The sequence below is a fragment of the Nilaparvata lugens genome, chromosome 10 (genome assembly GCF_014356525.2).
Source record: "Nilaparvata lugens isolate BPH chromosome 10, ASM1435652v1, whole genome shotgun sequence".
In the NCBI taxonomy this organism is placed as follows: Eukaryota; Metazoa; Arthropoda; class Insecta; order Hemiptera; family Delphacidae; genus Nilaparvata; species Nilaparvata lugens.
Window position 1 is genome coordinate 22182460 of NC_052513.1, and position 20866 is coordinate 22203325.

Consider the following 20866-nt stretch of genomic DNA (forward strand, 5'->3'; position numbering starts at 1 on the left):
TAATATTGATCTTACAAATCACAACTAAATATCCTATTAGTAGTATCTATATTTTGTTTGTATGTTCTACATTGCATGGTACTTGTGTTTTGGAAATCAGCTATGATTGATTATCTAGTTTCTAACATAACTCTTCAAATAATGAGTCCTGTTATTGATCTTCTACTGTTTAAAAGGGAGAATTATCCACTCTCTATTGTTATTCCAACAATAATGAATGTATTCATTAATGAATTCATTGAGTGGAATACAACTCATAGGAACGATTGGGAGACGAAGTTAGTATTCATGTAGCCTTCTTGAATATTCCACTGTAAGATTCGTTCTTATTCAAACTTGGAATTGTAAAATAAACATTTCTCTTCGCATAATCTTTCCAGGTTCGATCCTGCTGAATGAAGGATATAAATAATGGGAGACATTCACCTTATTTATTTATTTATTTATTTATTATTTATTTATTTATTTATTTATTTATTTATTATTTATTTATTTACAATAATGTGTGAAAGCAACAGATCAACAAAGATCCATTTTGCTTCCATTATACAAAATTAACAAACCAAAGTGAAATCAGAATAATAATAATAATACAATGAGAAAAAGAAATAAGAAAAGAATAAAAATATATACATAAATATATCAATCGGAAAGAATAATATTATGATTACTTAATGATAAAGAATAAGTGTTTACTTATAATAAACACCCTGAGAGATACAAATGAAAAGCGGTGTATGCTAAGCTGAGAATATTTATAAAAAGTTACTTTAGCTATACTCTTAGATTAGATAAATTTAAATTTATTTGTGCTATTGATAGTATTTCCAAGGTGGAATCCAAATTTTTATTATTTCCAGCAACTCTCAATATTCTGTCAGTATTGGCATGTGTGATAAAATAGTAGAATGATAGTTTTTTGTGTGCTCTATGTATTTACGATAGCCATTAGTCCAGTTACACACACATAGATTTTTGGACGTACGATTTTTTACGACCTTACACATTCTATTGAATCGAACATAACTTGACAAACATAAAGATGTGATTATGGGTTTGTCAAGTTTCATTCAACCTGATAGAATCTATAAGGACAGCAAAAATCGTACGTCTAAGAATCGATGTGTGTAATAATATATTCACAATAGTTTGATGTGACAGATGACAAATATCCAGATTTTCCTTAAAGGTTATTTCAAAACAGTTTACTGAATTGCTAGTTCTGGATGGTTCAATCACTAGAAAAAACTTTGAATAGCACCGAGTATTTTCTTGTTGACAAAATCACCTGAACATAAAATTGTGCTCATCACTCATGCGTTACTTTATAGCAGTAGAGTGAGTGAATTGAGTTGGTTTTGAAATGTGATTGAACAGAGACCCCCCGGGTGGCGGAGGTGCGTCATCGGACGAAGGCACGTTGGAGACGAAACGCGGGGACGACGTGTGTCCGTGGGACACGGCCGCACCGGCTGGCGGTGGCGGGACGGGAACGGGAACGGGAACGCCGGTCGCAGCCGACCGCAAACGACTCGTGGCCGGGTCATCTCTGGTGGCCGCAGACGACACCGCGGTCACCTGTCCCTGGGACACCCTCGGACACCCCTCCTCGCGCAAGAACTCCATGCAGTTTGACTCTGGCAGTTCGTCCTCCGAGCTCAGTCTGGCCGTTTCCACCGAGCTTTCCGACAAACTCAGGAAGTCTGGAAATCTTCAGGACAGGTGATCCAAAATTTAAAATTCATTTTCCATCAACAAAGACACAAGCAAGGTAGAACATTATGATATTGTACAGATCTGCAAGTATGATGTGACAGAGGCACTTCCATACATTTGCGACTGTAGGAAATTTTTGGCGACTGAGAGTTACTCTCTCTTTTATACTATTACTGTATAAATAATTTAATTTTTCTGTTATTCATTCAACAAGGACACAAACACTTAATCAAAAAATGATTGTAAATGGGAAAACAGGCCTATAGACCTTACTATCCCATTCCCAAATTTTGATTGAAAATTAGTCCAAAAGAGGTGGACTCACACAGATATTTTTGGTTCTGAAGTAAAAGTCTGCATCTGGTTATAATAAATTCGAGAAACAACAGAATATAACTTTCACAGCATATAAAACATTCGATACTCACTTCCAAAGATATGTATAAACACGCTATCAAACTACTATGATAATACTCTGAAGCCCCGTTCACACGGATAGCTTCACGGTTCTCACTCCTACCTATTTACATGTTTTGCACACACAACTGTGTCTTTCATAAGCAGGAGCGAGAGTCAGTAAGCTCTCTATTCTGAAGATGGGATATAAAAAATACTGCATGATTCATCTTCCAAATTTGTGACAGAGTCAATTTTCCACAGTTCTACATTATTCTGGAAAGCATTGCTCGATGACTTTAACCCATAACCTGCTAGCACTAGAAAATATTCGTATTATTGGCGCAGCTACTGGATTTGAACTTAGGATTTAAAATTATCATTGAATAACATAATACAAATTATTTTTTCTTATGTAATACTTGATTATTAATTGTAGTAAAACTAAGGGATGGCAAGTTGTCTCAGCTAGCTACACACACATAGACTTTTGAACGTAAGATCTTTTGCCCTCCTAATTGATTATTCTACCACATTGGAAGGCACTTGAAAAACATAGTTATGACATGACAAGTTATGTTACATCGAATGGTTCAGAATTTATGAGGACAACAAAAATCGTCCCGGAATCGATGTGTGACACTAAAAAATGATCATACAAGAACCTTGCATATTTTTGTGAATAATTTTGTGTTTGTGAATCAAATATAAAAATCTCTCATTCGGTATTTTGATAAATAGAATAATCGAATTTGTATCTATAATCAAAATCAAATTGGCAGATTCGGACGGCGATCATCGTCCTGCACAGTGAAAACGCCGGACACCCGGCCTTCGGTCTCGTCGTGCGAGGACTTCCCGGCGGCCTGCACGCCACACGTGTCGTTCGACGAGCGAGACAAGGACGCGTCGGCCGGCCACGAAGAGCCGCCCAAGACACGCAAGAAGTCCGTGAGCGGGACGCCAAGCAGGAAGCAGTCGACCACCATCGCTCCCGTCATCAGTGTCAGTCCCGTCACTGACGGTGCCTTCCTCGCATCTTGCAGCACCGCCGCCACTCTCTGTGTCCCAGAGCAGAACGAGGACGAGGAGGAGGTCAGTTACATTATCAATCTTTAACCTTATTCCATTTATTCAGATAATTTAAACCATTTAAATCTTCATTCCAAATTGAATCTTCATTTTATTTATCCAGATAGGTTCATTATTCTCCCTTGATTTCATACCCAAACAATTCGAAGGGTTTTCACAATCTGAAATAATTAAAATCGCATTGGGAAACCCATAGACAAAATGAAGAAAGCTCAATTTATTAATTTAATCACCGTAAAATAACAATCACGACACAAAATGCAATGAAATATAAATTAATGCATGAATATATTATTGCTAAATCATTATTATCTCAAATCAATCTTAAATATTGAATAGTTATTTGCAATACTGCACAATGTCAAATGTTAATATAATATTACAAGTATACAAATGTTACAATTTATGGTTGTTGGTGCCTTCTGAGAAAAAGGGCACTGATAAGTTACTTAGTAGCTACTTGGGAGAGCTTGAAATTGCCAACTAATGAATGATAATATTTAGAGTATTTGGAGGACCAGCCAACAAATTAATGCTGGCAAGAATGATTAGTATGAAAAATGTCTGACTTACGTGTAGTGAGAAGTTTCTGGAACTAGGAGCTGAGCCTAGGAAGTCGCACATAGATGCTGAGTTGGACATCAACGTAGAGCGTAGATCGAAGAAATTCATTAGATCGGAAATTCCCTAGCTTTATCGGGAAACCAGATCTGGTATTGGGAAACTCTATTTTAGACATACTTCGAAGCACTGAAACTCGTAGAAGTTGAGTTGATCAAGCAGCAACAGGCGATGAGATTGCGATACATTTTCACAGAAGTAAATAAACCATGATACATATGAGATAACTGATTAAGGTTCACACAGTTAGTAAAGAATCTTTTAGTGTACTGTGACACTAATAATGACATGAAAACCGAACAAAAAGTTAATAATATGTGAAGAGCAAACTGTGGCGTCTTTCATGTTTTACATTGCAACAACGAGAGGGAAGAAAGTGGAAGAGTAAAATCCGGGGCCTCGAACGAAGAAACAGAAAGATCCAAGGCTAACTAAATCTTTTGTCATTGCAGTAGTAGCAAGCGCGCGGCGAATTCAAACTTCGGGCATCGGCGGTAAATTGGAAGACGATGGCCAGAACATGCCCCCCCCCCCCCCGAAAAATGAACAGTTTTTGAATGCGGTTGAGAAGAATACAGGATGAGAAAGGATTATACAAAGGGAAATAAGGGAAAAGCACTCTCAAAAGGCAATGAACGTTCTCCATTATTGGCTAAAATAACAAATGATTGGCGACTGTGGCCAGTTGACTAAAGTAACAAATGATCGGCAACTGTGGCCAGTTGACTTGAAGTTTTGAATGCACAATAGTAGCAGCATATCCAATGATAAGATATATGTTGAATTCTATTCTAAAAGTTGAGTAAGACAATCACAAAATATATACAGCATATAATGCAAGCGGTGAAAATACTGCATTAATTCACAAGAGAGGGTGCACCTTGTTGATGGCTCTGGTAATATTCCCAGATGCACATTTGATGGTAACAACACGTACAAGTTTGTCCTTACCAGGGTGTAAGGTGACGATTCTTCCTATAGGCCAATTCAGAGGCAAAGTGTTCATGTTCTTTACCAATACCAAGTCATTGAGTTGTAGGTTTTTCTTATGATAGGCAGCTTTGCGATTAGAGCATAAAGTTAGTGCACCAGGTTTGAGTGGTAAGGCGTTTTGGTAAGCATATCGGCCTCGTTCATTGCAATAAGTTGTGGATTTGTGAATATTTTGACAAAATTCATCCCCGAAAAATGAACAGTTTTTGAATGCGGTTGAGAAGAATACAGGATGAGAAAGGATTATACAAAGGGAAATAAGGGAAAAGCACTCTCAAAAGGCAATGAACGTTCTCCATTATTGGCTAAAATAACAAATGATTGGCGACTGTGGCCAGTTGACTAAAGTAACAAATGATCGGCAACTGTGGCCAGTTGACTTGAAGTTTTGAATGCACAATAGTAGCAGCATATCCAATGATAAGATATATGTTGAATTCTATTCTAAAAGTTGAGTAAGACAATCACAAAATATATACAGCATATAATGCAAGCGGTGAAAATACTGCATTAATTCACAAGAGAGGGTGCACCTTGTTGATGGCTCTGGTAATATTCCCAGATGCACATTTGATGGTAACAACACGTACAAGTTTGTCCTTACCAGGGTGTAAGGTGACGATTCTTCCTATAGGCCAATTCAGAGGCAAAGTGTTCATGTTCTTTACCAATACCAAGTCATTGAGTTGTAGGTTTTTCTTATGATAGGCAGCTTTGCGATTAGAGCATAAAGTTAGTGCACCAGGTTTGAGTGGTAAGGCGTTTTGGTAAGCATATCGGCCTCGTTCATTGCAATAAGTTGTGGATTTGTGAATATTTTGACAAAATTCATCATTCGGTGATAGAACTTTCTCGGTTGGCAAAATATTCTCAGTTTCCCAAACTTTGTTCATGGCCTCGTTGATATTGGGAGATTCTTCTTTGGCAAACAGAGTGCACATCAATTGCATTTGATTGAGATTGGTAGGTGAATCTGGCATGTTCAATTTTCCACTGAGTACATATCCAAAAATAGTGAGAAAGGCAGACGGATTTCCAGGTATAATGCAGCGATCAGAAGGAACAACCACGTTAGGATAGATGTCAGCTCCAATCAACAAATCAATTTCAGCTGGTTTGTCGAGGGTAGGGTCAGCCAGATCCAAGTGAGAAAGTGAATTTCGAATACTATGATGTAGTGGAAACATAGGTAGATTCCCAGCAATTTGTTCTAAGACTAAGGCATCAGTCTTTAGGAAAGTATTGATTTGAGGGCAAGATAGAATTGTCAGCTGGGTAGTGCCTTTGACGGCCGTATGTTGAGCAGAAATTCCATTGAGTCGAATAGGTGATGGAATAACATTCAAGCCAAGCATTTGAGCAGCTCTTGTAGTAATTATCTATTAGAACAGTCACAAACACGATATTTGGAAAGAGAAACAGGCAATTGCCCAAAACTTCTCCAATTCCTTGATTTTGGCACATAAATAGTCCAAAGTGAGGTTTAGTTTGAAATTTCTGTTTTCACCAAAGATTAACACTCAGAGAATACGTATTCGAGATATGACTGATGAATTTTGAATTTCAAAGGGTTGATAAGAGCCGGAAATAACACTAAACAATCCGAAAGTTTATGAAACGCATACTTCCACAATCAAGAACAGCACGGAGATAACAGGGCTGGTTTTATTGATTAACAACAGCGACAAGTGCAGTGCCAAGTAGAGCAGAGGCGTGAATGGACACAATTTTCATGATCATAAGCAGACAAATAAGAAGTGTTAGAGCTGTTGGAGCCAGGTAGTGACGCGGCAGATGGTCCATGGTAGACAGAATTGGCGGTTGGCATAGCATGGAAGGCAGAAGCAGTAGACATAGTTGGAGGCGGCATGGCTGAAGGTGTGTAACCTCGAGAGACAGTCGCCGATTGCACAGCAGTCCGTGGTGCAAGAGACAGACGGCAAGGCGGCAGGAACATCCATAGATGGTGCAGTGGTGGTAGTATAAAGTGTGGAACAGCAGCCGGAGTAGCTGGTGGGCTTATCAGAGATGCATTCTGGGGTGGCGCCTGCATCATGGTAGTTGACATCTCAGAGTGCGAATTCAGCTTGATTAGGAGCGAATTCAGCTTGACCCACAAACGATGGTGCAGCAGACCCAGAAGAATAGACGGCAAGGCGTCCATGGTTGGGGCGTCCATCAATTGGAAGGGGATTGAACATCTGTGGTGCTGTCATCGTGGCTGTACGACTGTAGTAGTCAGGAAACATAGAAGCAGTAGTTAACGATGGATATATCATGTGTGTGGTGCGGCGATGTTTGTTGCGGACATTACAATGGCAGGTAGCTGGTAAAGACTGAGTATGATTAGCAATGCAGAGTAATGTGTGATGCTTATCTGATTTACAATGGAGACAAACTCCAGTTGATTTGCATTGTGACTTGACATGAGGTCCCAAACAGGCAAAGCATCTATTGTTTGCACACACAAGTGCCATTCGTTTTGGAATAGACTCTGATGTGAAATTTCCACATTTGTAGAATGCATGTGGTGCATGACAGAGTATGCATGTGTTTACATAGTTGGTTTTCGAAATATTACCCGCTTTCCTGCGGATGAGCGCTGACTTTGACAGTCTGTTGAGCTGGCATTTGGATGTTGGTACATGCAAGTGGAGATTCAGGCGAATTGAGAGCAGCAACTTCCAATGAGTGTTGCATAGAGTTCAAAAAGTCCATCAGTTGTTCAAATTTGGGAACTTTTGAGGTAGAAATTGAGTTTTCGAATGGAGCCCATTCAATGCACCCAACGTGGGGCATTGAACGTTGAGGAATATTGCCCATGGTTTATGATAATTTTGGTTTTTGGTTTAATGGCTACAACTTTATAATTATTCATTCTAGTGCATGTTCATGCCCCTCTCAGAAGCAGAACGTGACAGTACCTATCACATATATGGGATACCATAGATGGATAGATGGCTTGATATCTTTCCTCCTCTCATTTAGCACACACCACAATTAAACCTGTTGTTCTTGTCCATTGAACTATGTCATTTCTCATTTCATTGTAATTTTCTTTTCCATGGAGTTTGATTAAAATTCAACTCGAATTTGATCAGTTCACTTTCCTGATGCAGCTTACAACACATTTCTACTTATGGTTGAAGTAAGTATGAAGTTCTACAGAGCATCTCGACAAAGCATAGACTGTAGCATTATTATTCTATGCTATGGAGTAGGCTATTGATATGAAATGCTATTTGTACCGTTGTATTATACTAAACTCTAGAACCAGCTCCATTCATAAGATTTTCTTACACATCAGATATGAATAGATGAACAAAACTATATAGAATTGTGAGCTTTGTAAGCTTTGTAGCGTTGTAACGATTGTAAGCGGATTGTTAACGTACAGTGATTGTGAGCGTAAATAGGGAATATTGGAATTGATAGAAATAATGAATTCATATTCCAACTGTACACACATTATACAATATTTTAATGGCCTGGAAGATTTCTGGAGAACATTCCTGTATGAGTGAATGAGATGATAGATTCGAAGGTAAGTGGAATTGAATTGCCTGTGAATGATGGGGAACATTTTTTGACAGGCTGAGAAGAACAGTGAGGAGGAGCGGAGGAATGAGTCCCGGAAGGCATCAGTAGTGGCAGGCGAGTGGAGTGCAGCTGACGATTCACATGGTCCTGCACCTACATCTACACCCACACCTACACCTGCACCTGCACTGGCCTCAGTGGCCGAGGAGCCATCTCCCCACCAGTCAACCAAGCCGCAGCCTGAAAACAGCAAACCTGGCAAAAACACTGACATCTGCCCCTGGGAAGACGAGTAAGTACATTTGTTTGGGTCCAATCAACTACTCTCATTCATTTATCTATAGCCAGATTCACGCTATAAAGTCAGTGCATATGATACAAATGCATTGTTGCCACTTTTTCGAGCAACGTTTTGGGTTTAATCAACTACATTCACTCATTCATCTATAGTCAGACTCACACGTTAGAAGTCGGTGTGAAACGCATCGTTGCCACGTTTTCGTGCTACGTTCTGGGTTTGATGAATTACATTATCATTCATTCATCTATAGTCAGATTCACGCTATGAAGTCAGTGCATATGATACGATAACAATACAGTTCATTGTTGCCACTTTTTCGTTAAGACCGCCTTTTATGGTACAATAGATAACATAAGCCGATTATTTCAAGCAAGCGCATGTTATCTTTTCCCTATGATGGTGCTATGATATGGAACTGCGATTAAATTATCCTAATAATTAGAAGAATGGTCACTAATATGTTCAAACCTCCGCCAATTTATGTAGATAGAGAACAAATTCTATAGGGGAAAGTGGGGCAAAACCGACTGGTTGGGTCAAACCGACCCCTCACCGATTGACTGACTGGTGCTGTCACCATGCGGGAAAAAATTCACTAAGTAAGCCTACACAATATGAGTCAGATGTAGCTTGTATTCACAGCTGTAAACTGAATCATAAGAGTTCTACAAATTCTTTTTCCTACGGTTACATTGAAAAGTGGCCATTGCTGCACTGATTACAGAACGCAAAGAATCACTTTTCCGCTCTAGTGCGGGAAAAATTTTTCTGCACTCCAGATTTGCAACATGGCAACGCAAAATACTTAGTAGGTTATATGGAGCACCAGTGCAGCAAAATCAAAATGAAGTTGGTAACAGTGACTGGGCTGCTATAGTGAGCAGAGGTGCAACGAAGCACAACGCGCAAATTATTAATTAGATATTATAACCAAGGACAACGAGGCCTTTAGGATTTTAGGATTAAGGTTTTTATCAATAATAAAATTACACAGAAAAACATTTGATGGATTTCAGGCAATTTTACCCATAATTACCCACTTTTCATATTCAATGGTAACTGTAGGAAAAACTTAATGTGAAATACGTGCGCAAAGTTCCTCTGCTGCACTCAAGAAACCATTCCGCCCTCGCCTACGGCTCGGGCGTAAACGTTTCTTTCGGTGCAGCAAACTGTCACTTTGCGCACTAGTTGCACAAATAACTATAATAGTTCTTTAAATTCTTTAATAAGTTTTCTCTGAATTTTTTTTCGATTTTTCAGTCACATATGATTATTTACCTGTCTTAGGTGCTATTGGATACAATTCCAATAAGTTTCCTCTTCAATTCAGTGTATATTTTCAAATGAATCCATATCAATACAATCAACCTTGAGTTGTTCTGTAATCGGTTGTGGCCATTTTTATTTTGGCATGTGCTGTGGGGCAAAACCGGCATTTTAGTGAGGGGCATAAGTCGGTTTTACCCCTTGCAAATTGATTAGTTTCCCTTTAGTGTAATATTATATAACCACTTAATTATTGAAACTGGTTTAGTGTTGTCTGTTTATTCATTGTTTTTAAATTTGCATATTTTATCAGTAGGCTGAACTATTGAAAACACAGCGTACATTTCAAATAAAACTGTTATAAGCTGCTTTAAAACCCACCTTTTAATACAATTCTTCATGGATTCTGTTATGAGCCTAATTATAATTCATTCTAGAATGCAGGGAATGGATGGACCCATCCTGTGATTTGCAAATCAATCTCCTGCAGCTCTCAATAGGCTACTATCTCTCAATTTGATTCTCTATTAATTCTATTAATAGGTTTATTCTATTTGGAATTTTTGTGCTGTTTAGACGATTACTGTGTAAATTGAAGAATTGACAATAATTCAGATAAATCAGAAATATTATTCCGCATTGATTTTTATGAACTTGAACATGAGATTTATCATGTTGCATTTGATAAGTAATGGAATGAATTAATAGAAAAGCCTAAAATTAATAATCATTCATAATCTCATAATAAACACCCTACCACATGAAATCACATCACCTATATGGGCTACTTTAATCAAATTAATAATATCAACAATGAACTTGTCATTGAAACATTTTAACAACTAGTTTCGACCTACTTTGGCCATTTTCAAATTAAAATGTAAAAATAAACAAGTTGATACTAGATAATATAAGTTCTTATGATCTATTTATTTCTTATTCATTTTTTTTTGGTTGAAGTTATTTAATTTAAATCATGATTATTTGATTTTTGATTCATGACTTTTGATTTTATCAAGAACAAAATTATTTAATTTTTTGAATTATAATTATTAAATAATTCCTAATTGATTTTGTAGTTTTATAGACTTTTTTTAGTCTTTCACATTCAATTTATTACTAAATTTAATATTTCAAGTAATCTCATGTTGTTTTCATTTTCCTATGTCATGACAACTTTGTTAAATAAAATTTTCTGATTTGTGTGGTTATTTCATGTGTTTCTATGTTATTTCCATTAATGTCGGTTTTACCCCACTCATAAGACGGTTTTACCCCACCCATGGGGCAAAACCGTCATTTTGCACAAAAAAGTTATAAAATTATTATCGTTTTTATTATAATTAAATAGATGTATTTGAGTATGTATAGTTATTATGAAATATGTAAAGAATGAGATTGACATCATATTTTGATAAATCTGCCAACAGATTTTCATTAATTGAACTTCAAACACTAGCTGGTCGGTTTTGCCCCACTTTCCCCTAGGCCTAGTAATTTCAAATTGCATTTTTCATTATATATATATATATATATATATATATATATATATATATATAATATATATATATATATATATAATATATATATATATATAGTTTATCAATTATTTTTAGATCTTGAATATTCATCCAAAACTTTGCTGTATTGTAAGTTTCATCCAGTATTGTATAGTGAAATCTGTATAATAATTATAGTAGACTACTCATCCAATCAAACTAAGCTTAGTAGGTATTATAATAGTTGAATTCTTAGGCCTTGCCTCATTGTAGGGAAGCCTATATTTATCTGATGAAAAACATATATATATTTCATAATTACTATAGTTGATGTTCATGAGCTCTAAATTATATTAGAATAATAATATTTGGTGTTGGGTAGTATGCTCACCATACATAGTCGAACTAATATTTTTTATGAGTGGAATAAACCAGTAACCAGCAATTATTAATTTCTATTCAATTGATATCTCAGAATCTTCTCATTTGAATGTTGCTTATATTTCTGTTCCTATCTTTTTCAGGGAAAGCTGTAAGGTTGATACTCCATTTGTGAAGACTTATGCAACACTAGGATATTTGTAACAAACAAATTTTCGTCCCAGCTTACTTATATTGTGCGATCGCATCTACGAACTCATTTTTCTCAATGGAATTTTTTGTCAAAGTTGAATTTTTTTCAATGGATATTGAACTATGAACATTCAGTGAATCGAAATACTACTTAATTCGTGTAGGAACTTATTATCATCAGTAAAAATTATCATTATCCGTGCTATCTGATTCAAAATCCTTGTATGTGGAGCTTTACCATTTTCAAGTGAAGAAAATTCACAATTCTTATTTATCCAATCATAATAATTTATCAAATAAAAATACTTGTAACGCATAAATTGAACTAACACTTGGAAATAGATGACCAGAGAACGATTTAGTTTTGAAAAACCTGCATATGTCACACGTCTAATAATTTCGAAAACTAATAAAAATTGTACGAGTAAAAGACTTCTGCTACCAGCTACTAATATTGGACTATCTCATGCCACAAAGTGACCAGGAAATGAATATCAGTACCGTAGTGAAAAAAATCGTTATAACATATAAATCAATGCACCCCTCCTCAAAAAAAAAAACATAATATAAAATTATTATAATATATATCAGTGACTATGAATGAAGATGAAACGTTTGAATATTGATTCCACAATATTCTATGTATAATAAGATGTTCAAATTTAGACAATACTATGATGAAAATCATCAATGCTGTTCATAAACAACTTGATAATATAAATATAACAATTTGTTTCAGAGTTTCCAGAATAATAATTGATCTATAGAACTAGAACGAGTTAATAGCGATGAAATCAAAAATGTTCATGATTCAACCAATAATAAACCCCTACGAGTATAGTAATTCAACTACTAATTTATGATAGTCCATAAATTGGCGAAAGCGATCTGCTGAACTAACAAATCTATCATATGATTTTATGGATATAATATCGGTTGATATCAGTAATAATTTGAAGGCTAATTTGAAACGTGAGATGGTTAAAGGTTTTAGTTTTATTAGACACTAGCTCGGTTGCACAAAATCTTGTTCAATTTTAACCGTGATCAAATGCCACGATAATCAATCAGAGGAGCCTTCTTGCCAAAAGAGCCTTTTCTGATTGGTTCTCGTTACATTCAATCATTATTAAAATTTAACAGGTTTTTGTGTAACTGTGCAACTGACTCCCAATAACAATATTATGATGTTATTTTCAAAGTTTGTCTGAGTTTGGAGTTTATTTATTGAATTAGTGGAGCGGAGTGAAATGTAGTAGGGAGTCCAAGTGATGTAATGGTACAGCCCTGTCATTGTGTGAGGAGAGACATTCACTGAGCCCTTGTCTCGACTCCACTGATGACGGGCGCAGGTGGCATTGCATCCAACTTCTGACTCCTTTTTGACCCAACAGTAACCAGTGAGGCATTAGAACAAAATTATAACTCAAAAATACAATCTTAATTATATATTCAAATGCAAGGTTGGAGAAATTCATAATTTTAAAAGGAAAATTGAGAAGCTAAAAAATAAAAAAGTAGCTATTGATAAGCTATTGAGTAGGCCTATTCAATAAGGCATTTCAGATGAAAACGGAGTTATAAATAAATCATAGATAGGTCTATCTCTGTTATGAGGCTTCCAAAAATATCTTCAAATTAGGCCTATGTGATTTTCTTGAGTATTCAAAGAGCAAAATGGGAGAATTTTAAGGTCGTTCCAGTGATTTATAAAACAAGATGTCTGAAAAATTCAGTGAATTTGATTGATATAGAGAGGAGTCTCTTGAATCTCATGGTTCAGATAGTTTGTATCCTCGCACCTCAGTGAGTCACTATGAAGAAAAGTCGTCCACTCCCCATAAAGCTACTAATACAAATTACAGTAGGCCTACTCCAGCATCGATCGCCAGTGAAATGTAGCCCATGGCCGCCATATAACATTATATGCTTTCAATATTATCAACTGGTAATGAATAGAAAATTTACTTAACTGGTAATGAAGAGGGTCCATTTATTGAACAAATTTGACATTCATTATATTGAATCACTTTTGTGTGAAAGAAACGTTTATCAGCTATCATCATTGGAATCTCAAACAATATAAAATTATTATCATTGATGTAAGCTATATCTTGAAGTAAATCTTATATCACTATAATATTCATAGAAAATGTCTGCTTATAAAAAAAATGTGTGTTGGTGTCTTATAATCACTCTCTATATTATAAGCTATAGTAACTATTATTATGGTTGCCATCAGTAATCATAATAATGTATCGTTGTATTACTGTTTATCTCATATCTTAACTACATAAATATTAGAGTATATGTATATCTATTCAAATAAGTGTTAGGTGAGGTGAATGTTACTAGGATAATGTCATAAGAATAATTATTATAATATATCATATCGTTGTTATTGCCATCTCTTATTAGTGTGTAGCGCTACATTCAATGGTGATAGCTAATTCTAAAAAAATAATCCTCAAATTTCCTGTTGGGTCAAAAATCGTACATTCGTCATTCCAATAATTCTAAAGATGTGAAATTTATTTGATTCATTCATAATCAACGTAGGTTATATTATTTTAGGGCTGGGAGTTGAAATTCATTCAAATGAATTACGGCATGAATAGTTAGTTGTTCAGCGATTTGGATCGATATTGGTGCAATACACAAATATATTCATGTAGGGGTGTTCAAATATTTTATATATCTTTGAGGAAATATTAGGAAAAAATGTTACAATATTATTCTGTTATGAATTCACCTCGATAGTACAGTGATATTTTACAATGATATTTCGCGTTCTCTATTTTAACCAATACGGTATTACATTGTCGTAGAACACCTAAATAAAATGGGAATAGTGATAAAACGAAATGTCCAAATGTAATGTTTTGACGTGAATAATGAATATAATTGAAAAACTCTGATCTAATTTGATTGGAGATCTAATCTCAACTGTGTGGAAATGAATGATAACGATGTGGATTTGGTCACAAAATAAACTTCATGGATGAAACTGAATCATGAGTGAATTCATGAATGTTTCAATCAAAATAGAAAAACCTATGGAATTACACCAATCAATTTTCAGCTTTGATTGTTCTTGTACTCGAATTAGATTCTCAGATATTTTGATGTAAATGAAAAACATAGGTACAAATAATTAGCACCCCCTAACAAAATGGAAGCTCAGAAATAGAAGAAATTGGAAGCTCCAATAGTAAAGACTTGCGTATTGCTACAAGTGTTGATAGTTCTTGCTAAAATTTATTTCATGGATCATATAGACGAGAAGTTTGTCTTGAAATGGTACTTTTCTGATCCATTCAAAGCTCTGGTCATGGGAGAATAATTCAAAGATTATATTCATGAATCTTCTGAATCAGAAATTCCAACTGATCTTCTCATCACTATCTCCAAAATTCAAACAATATTCATATAGTAGCCCACTATTGAAATAATCTGATTTTCAAAATTAAAATTATTATTCATGCCTCTTGCATTCCATTGAGAAATGAGTAAGTTAGTAAGCGAAGAACAATAAAAATTCTCGATTTTCTTCCGTACTATTTATTATTAATGATTAATTGTAATAAAGTACTTGAAGTGTTCCAGTTATGTAGATAAAAAGACTGAAAATTAAATTTAAATAAAACTATTCGAAGAAAAGAAGTTTTTACATAAGGTGTATTTCGAAATTAACTATGGAATGTTTATTCACGACGCGACTCTCAACAAGGAAGCAGTTGAAATTCACAGTGGTTTGAATCAGTGTGGTTATTGTAACTAAGAATAGTGTTTCAGATTTTTCTAATTATAGTTTTTGACTTCTGTATCAACTTGAGCTTTCTGACAATTGTGATTAATTTGATCTTCAATCAATCAATATCATTGAAACAGATTGAACATTTTATGAACAATATTATTCTTATCTTTTGAAGCTACGAACTTCCAGACTTTTTTCACAAAGAAAAATTTTGCAGGTGCATGAGAAGTTTAAGTTATAAATAATAGTAATAGTGACTACTTTTCTGATTGGTTAGTTTGAAAACAGTGAACAACTTGAGAGTTACGGTAATAATTCATGGAATACAAGTATATTTTGTAATTTAAATTTATTGACTATTAGTTCCTTTGATCTCATCAAACTTCATGAGAGGATAGGCCTACATACGATCTAGAGATAGAGAGCTATATTGATTCAGATTAAGTTGAGTGAATGAAACACTAAGGTCCTTCATGAATTGAGAGTTCTCATCCATCAGTAAATTGGATTCATTTCCTAAAAATTACAAACAAAATGTATGTAGTATGATTACTAAAAAAAAACCAAAGTAAGTTCTAGTCGTTAGTGTCATTTGACTCTAGTCAATATTGCAATTAATACTATTCAAGAATTATTGAGAGCTAACGAAAAAATGTAGGCCTAAAACAAGATTGAATTTGTGCCCTAGTATTTAGAATTAGGGTATTTATCTTGATCTCATACAAAATAATCTATTCTGAAATCGAAATAGGCCTACTCATATTCTCAAAGAGGCTATTAACTATAAGGAAACTTTTAAACTTATTTTCAAAACTAAATACTCAGTTGCAGTTGAAATTGTTTCTAAAAAAACAATGATTATCCTATCAAAATTCGAATATCCTTTTCTGGAGATATTTTGCATCATTATTTTTCGTCACTACCAAAAATACAGTCATAATATTAGTGTCTTCTCAATTCTGTATTGTTTTATTTTTATGAATAAAGCCAATGCTACTCAAAGGCCTAATATAATACTTTGATCTAGTCACTGTGAACAAGTAAGACAATACTCAATTTCTCTTTCATTCTCAAGAACACTATTTTTTGTGCTGGTAACATCCATATTGATATTGATCTAATTTTTTTTCATTTTGAATCATAAGGAAACTAGATATAATCAAATACTCAAATGGTGAGTGGTTGGAGGTGGACATGTCTATCAGGGCTTGACTTTCCTTGAAGGAGTTTTTCAAAATCAGAAATTTAAGAGTTGCTGCTGACCATTCTATTATGATTGCAAGGTGATACTTGTACTGTAATAATGAGAATTATCTTAAATTTCCCTCATATAAATTATGAATTCCTTAAAAATTGAAGTGATATAATAAGGGATGAAATTTTAAAAATGGCTTCAACTAATACTTTACACATTTCTAGATACACCTTGCGAATCTAGAAGTTTTGCCTCAACTGAAAAATGATATAGTATATTCATCTTTGAAAAACGTGTTGAATATGGAGAACAATAACATTGATATAAAAAATCTGATGAAGATTGAAACTTTTAATCATAGTTAATATTCCATGATCTTATTTATACGATTAGTATTCAAATAATGCATAATATTGTATACATTTTCAGGCGGATTGAAACTCCACATATATTATCAAGTGTAAGTGATAATAAAATAATACTTATCAAGCCATTAAGAGCTTAAGCCATCTTGTAAGTATGATAATTATAGATTATAGAACATGACAAGGAAACTTCATTGTTTTAATATGATAGTGAAGTAACGTAACTAAATTTGTGATAAATTATGTCTCCAAAATAAATATTATGAAGTATTATTGATTTTTTCAAAAATTAAATCATTTCAATTTGTAGTTCAACTCAAACATCATTATCAATGTTATAATTATTATCTTTGTCGCTTATTTAATCATAATATTTATACAAAATTTATACAGAGTATTAAAACCATTTGCTTCTTGATAGAAAAGTTTGTAAATAAGTAAAGGGTGTATTTATTAGCTCATACAAAAGCTTTGAAGATAAATTTTAGAAAATATGATATATTTGATTGTTGTAATTTAAGAAGAAATATTTTTAAGTTTATCTATTAGTGAGTAATAAGTAGCTTACTTTTACATGAATCAAATTATAAAAAAACAATTCTATTTGGAGGTTCCTTCCCATTTCAATAAAGAACCTACTGAAAAATTAACGAGAAAAATACAATCAAAAAAATAAAAAAAATAAACCATCTTGAGCTGATTATTGGAATAGAATTGACATTGTTTTTATTTATTAAATATCTAATGAAAAAAATTCTCTTCTCGATGGTTTTTTTGAACTCTTTCTTGGAAGATTATGGAGGGGGTGGTTATGTTCGTCATTGAATTATAAGCAGAGGTTCGTAAGATCCAAGTGCTCAAGCTGGTAGCTGGTGTATCCATAACAACTTAATATACGGATTGTAACTGGCGTACATAAGAATGGCTGAATAGTTCTGTCATTTTATTGGAAGTGAACTTCTAAATTGAATTGAAGTCCTAGTTTCAAAATCGTGATTAACATTAGAATTTGTGGCTTTGGTCGTTGATGAAGCCAGTACTTATATAACTGGTCGTTTGTTATATTCAATAGAACTTGCATTGTGACATTTATAGTCTATTTATTACACAGAGGAAAAAATAAGAGCTTCTTGTAAATAGCATTAAATGAGAAGTGTGAGATAATAGTTTTGTGTTTCTCATAATATAGAGTTTACATTAGAATTCGATATTTTGTTATGTTTCATTATGTTTACGAGATTTATTGAGATATTTATCATTCAACGTGAAAAAATTTGTCATTATTACATTGATGATGTAAATTGTAGATTTTAGAGAGAAATTGTTATATAAAATAGATTATGTTGATACTTGAAGAGATGTTGAATTTTTACCAAACAACTGGGCTATACAGAGTGTTTGAGAAGTATTGTCGAACATTTTAGGGTATTGTTCCTGGATGATAGGAGACTACAAATGTCGTATTTGAAGTGTCAAAAACTCAGCGGTCATCCTTATAGCTTTCATTTTGTTTTTTTCACTTAAGAATTATTTTTATCTCAAGAACGAAATGTTTTATTGATCTGGAATTTGGCATGAATATTCATGCTATAAAGACACAACTTTAAAAAATAAAATAAACAATTTTCGATGTGAATTTTCAAAATGGCGGCCATTTTAAATCTTTGATTTCAAATTTAACGAAACCGTTCACTTTACAAAATATTTACAAGAGACAACAAAAAAGTCGGCAAATTTTATCAAGATTTCAAGCATACCTTACTATTTATCAATAACAAATACAAATACTTTGAAGAACAACAGAGAAATTAATTCTTCTCGTACTGCATGAATGACCACTTTCCATCATTTTTAAACATTAATGTTAAATTTTCAATACCAATTTTATTTAAATGAAGCTTTGAAGCTCGGTATGGCTCCATATGGCCATCCAGCTGATTTTTCAATGTTTTTCAGATGATCTTGTTTGTTCATGGTCATGCATGCAGTACGAAAATAATTATTTCTCTGTTATTCTTCCACCAATCTTGATAAATTAGGTATTCTTGAAATCTTGATAAAATTTGGTAACTTTTTGTCGGTAAATTTTTTGTAATGTGAACGGTTTTCGTGAAATTTGCAATCAAAAATTTAAAATGGCCGCCATTTTGAAAATTCACATAGAAATTTTTTATTTTATTTTTCAAAGTTGAGTCATCATATTATAAATATTTATGCCAAATTTTAGATCAATACAACATTTCGTTCTCGAGATAAAAATTTCGAAGTGAAAAAACAAAATGGCAGCTATAAGGATAACCGCCGAGTTTTGGACACTTCAAATACGACATTTCTAGTCTCCTATCATCCAGGAACAATACCCTAGAATGTTCGACACTACTCCTGAAACACTTTGTATATCCTCTTTTGATTCCCCCCCCCCTCTAAAAAAATATTATACACTTCAAATTCCATTAAATCACAACACAAAGTAACAATATTATCTTTCTTATAATTTTATAAAGCAGATATGGCCATGAGTGCCATTCTACTGTTCACAGAACTACTAGTAATTATTATGATATCATTATTACAGTATCAGAAATATGTAGTCAGTAGTCACTGTTGACATGAAGAGCGCGTAAATATGCACGGTTTCCTTGAGGCAGACGCTCGTCCTGTGTCTACCAATTGCATCGCACACATAGGTAGCCCATATAGCATACACACACATAGATAGCCTATATAGCATACACACTACACGTGCACGCTTAGCCGCCTCTCATTAGGGGTGGTAGTTCCCTAGCTCACAATAGGTAACTAGCAACAATTGAGTGTTATTTCATTATGCAATATGAACGTTCTTAAACACTGATAATATAAACAGTATCTTATCTCAGCTCATTTAAATTAATCGTGCAACCAAAAAAAAATCTATTGAAATAAGTTGTACCTTAGAGCCAAGGGGGGAGGGGCCGTCTTGCCACCGAGTATGGGGGCGCCCATTGATATGGTGACGAATGAGGTATGCCCGATTCTTATGAAAAAATATTTTTTTAAATTATGAGCTGATACATAGAGCAAGTAAATAGAGCAATAAAGCAAGTAGATTTACACGTAAAAAAGCCTTAAAAAAATACAATCCTTCGTAAATATTAAAAGCCTTCATAAATATATCGTGACTAAAATGGTAAAGTAGCGAAAGTGCAAAATTGTCGAATCTGAGCTAATGCGCATAATAGAAAGTGCAGAGAAAGATCTACACTGCATTAAAACAGCGAACGTGTACAACCAATATTAACGGCCATAATCACTACTTCTATTTTAACGAATCTACGCTTGCTTCACTATTAACAACGCTAGATAGACGTATGAACTATCCAGGGGTAAACAAACAAATATGCCACATTCGTTCTTTCACCATAGTATTTTATCGTGACCAAATTTGAAAAGTAGCTGAAGTGCAACAAGTGAATGGCTACTTTTCAGGAGAGGTTGAAAACACTTCTAGGTTCAATCAAAAATCAGCTATTAATGTTATTTATTCTTGAAAAACTGATCTGAAACCCT

General features: G+C 34.1%; 1 protein-coding gene across 1 annotated transcript in view; it reads left to right on the forward strand.

The window, feature by feature from the left end:
- LOC111044830 overlaps positions 1 to 18672 on the forward strand; it is a 182476-nt gene extending 163804 nt beyond the window's left edge. Inside the window, exons 16-19 of the mRNA XM_039436654.1 lie at positions 1378 to 1722; positions 2895 to 3207; positions 8412 to 8650; positions 11952 to 18672. Coding sequence (XP_039292588.1) covers positions 1378 to 1722; positions 2895 to 3207; positions 8412 to 8650; positions 11952 to 12012 — 958 coding nt within the window. The 3' untranslated portion in view covers positions 12013 to 18672. The remainder of the gene's footprint in view (positions 1 to 1377; positions 1723 to 2894; positions 3208 to 8411; positions 8651 to 11951) is intronic.
- Positions 18673 to 20866: the final 2194 nt, after the last annotated feature.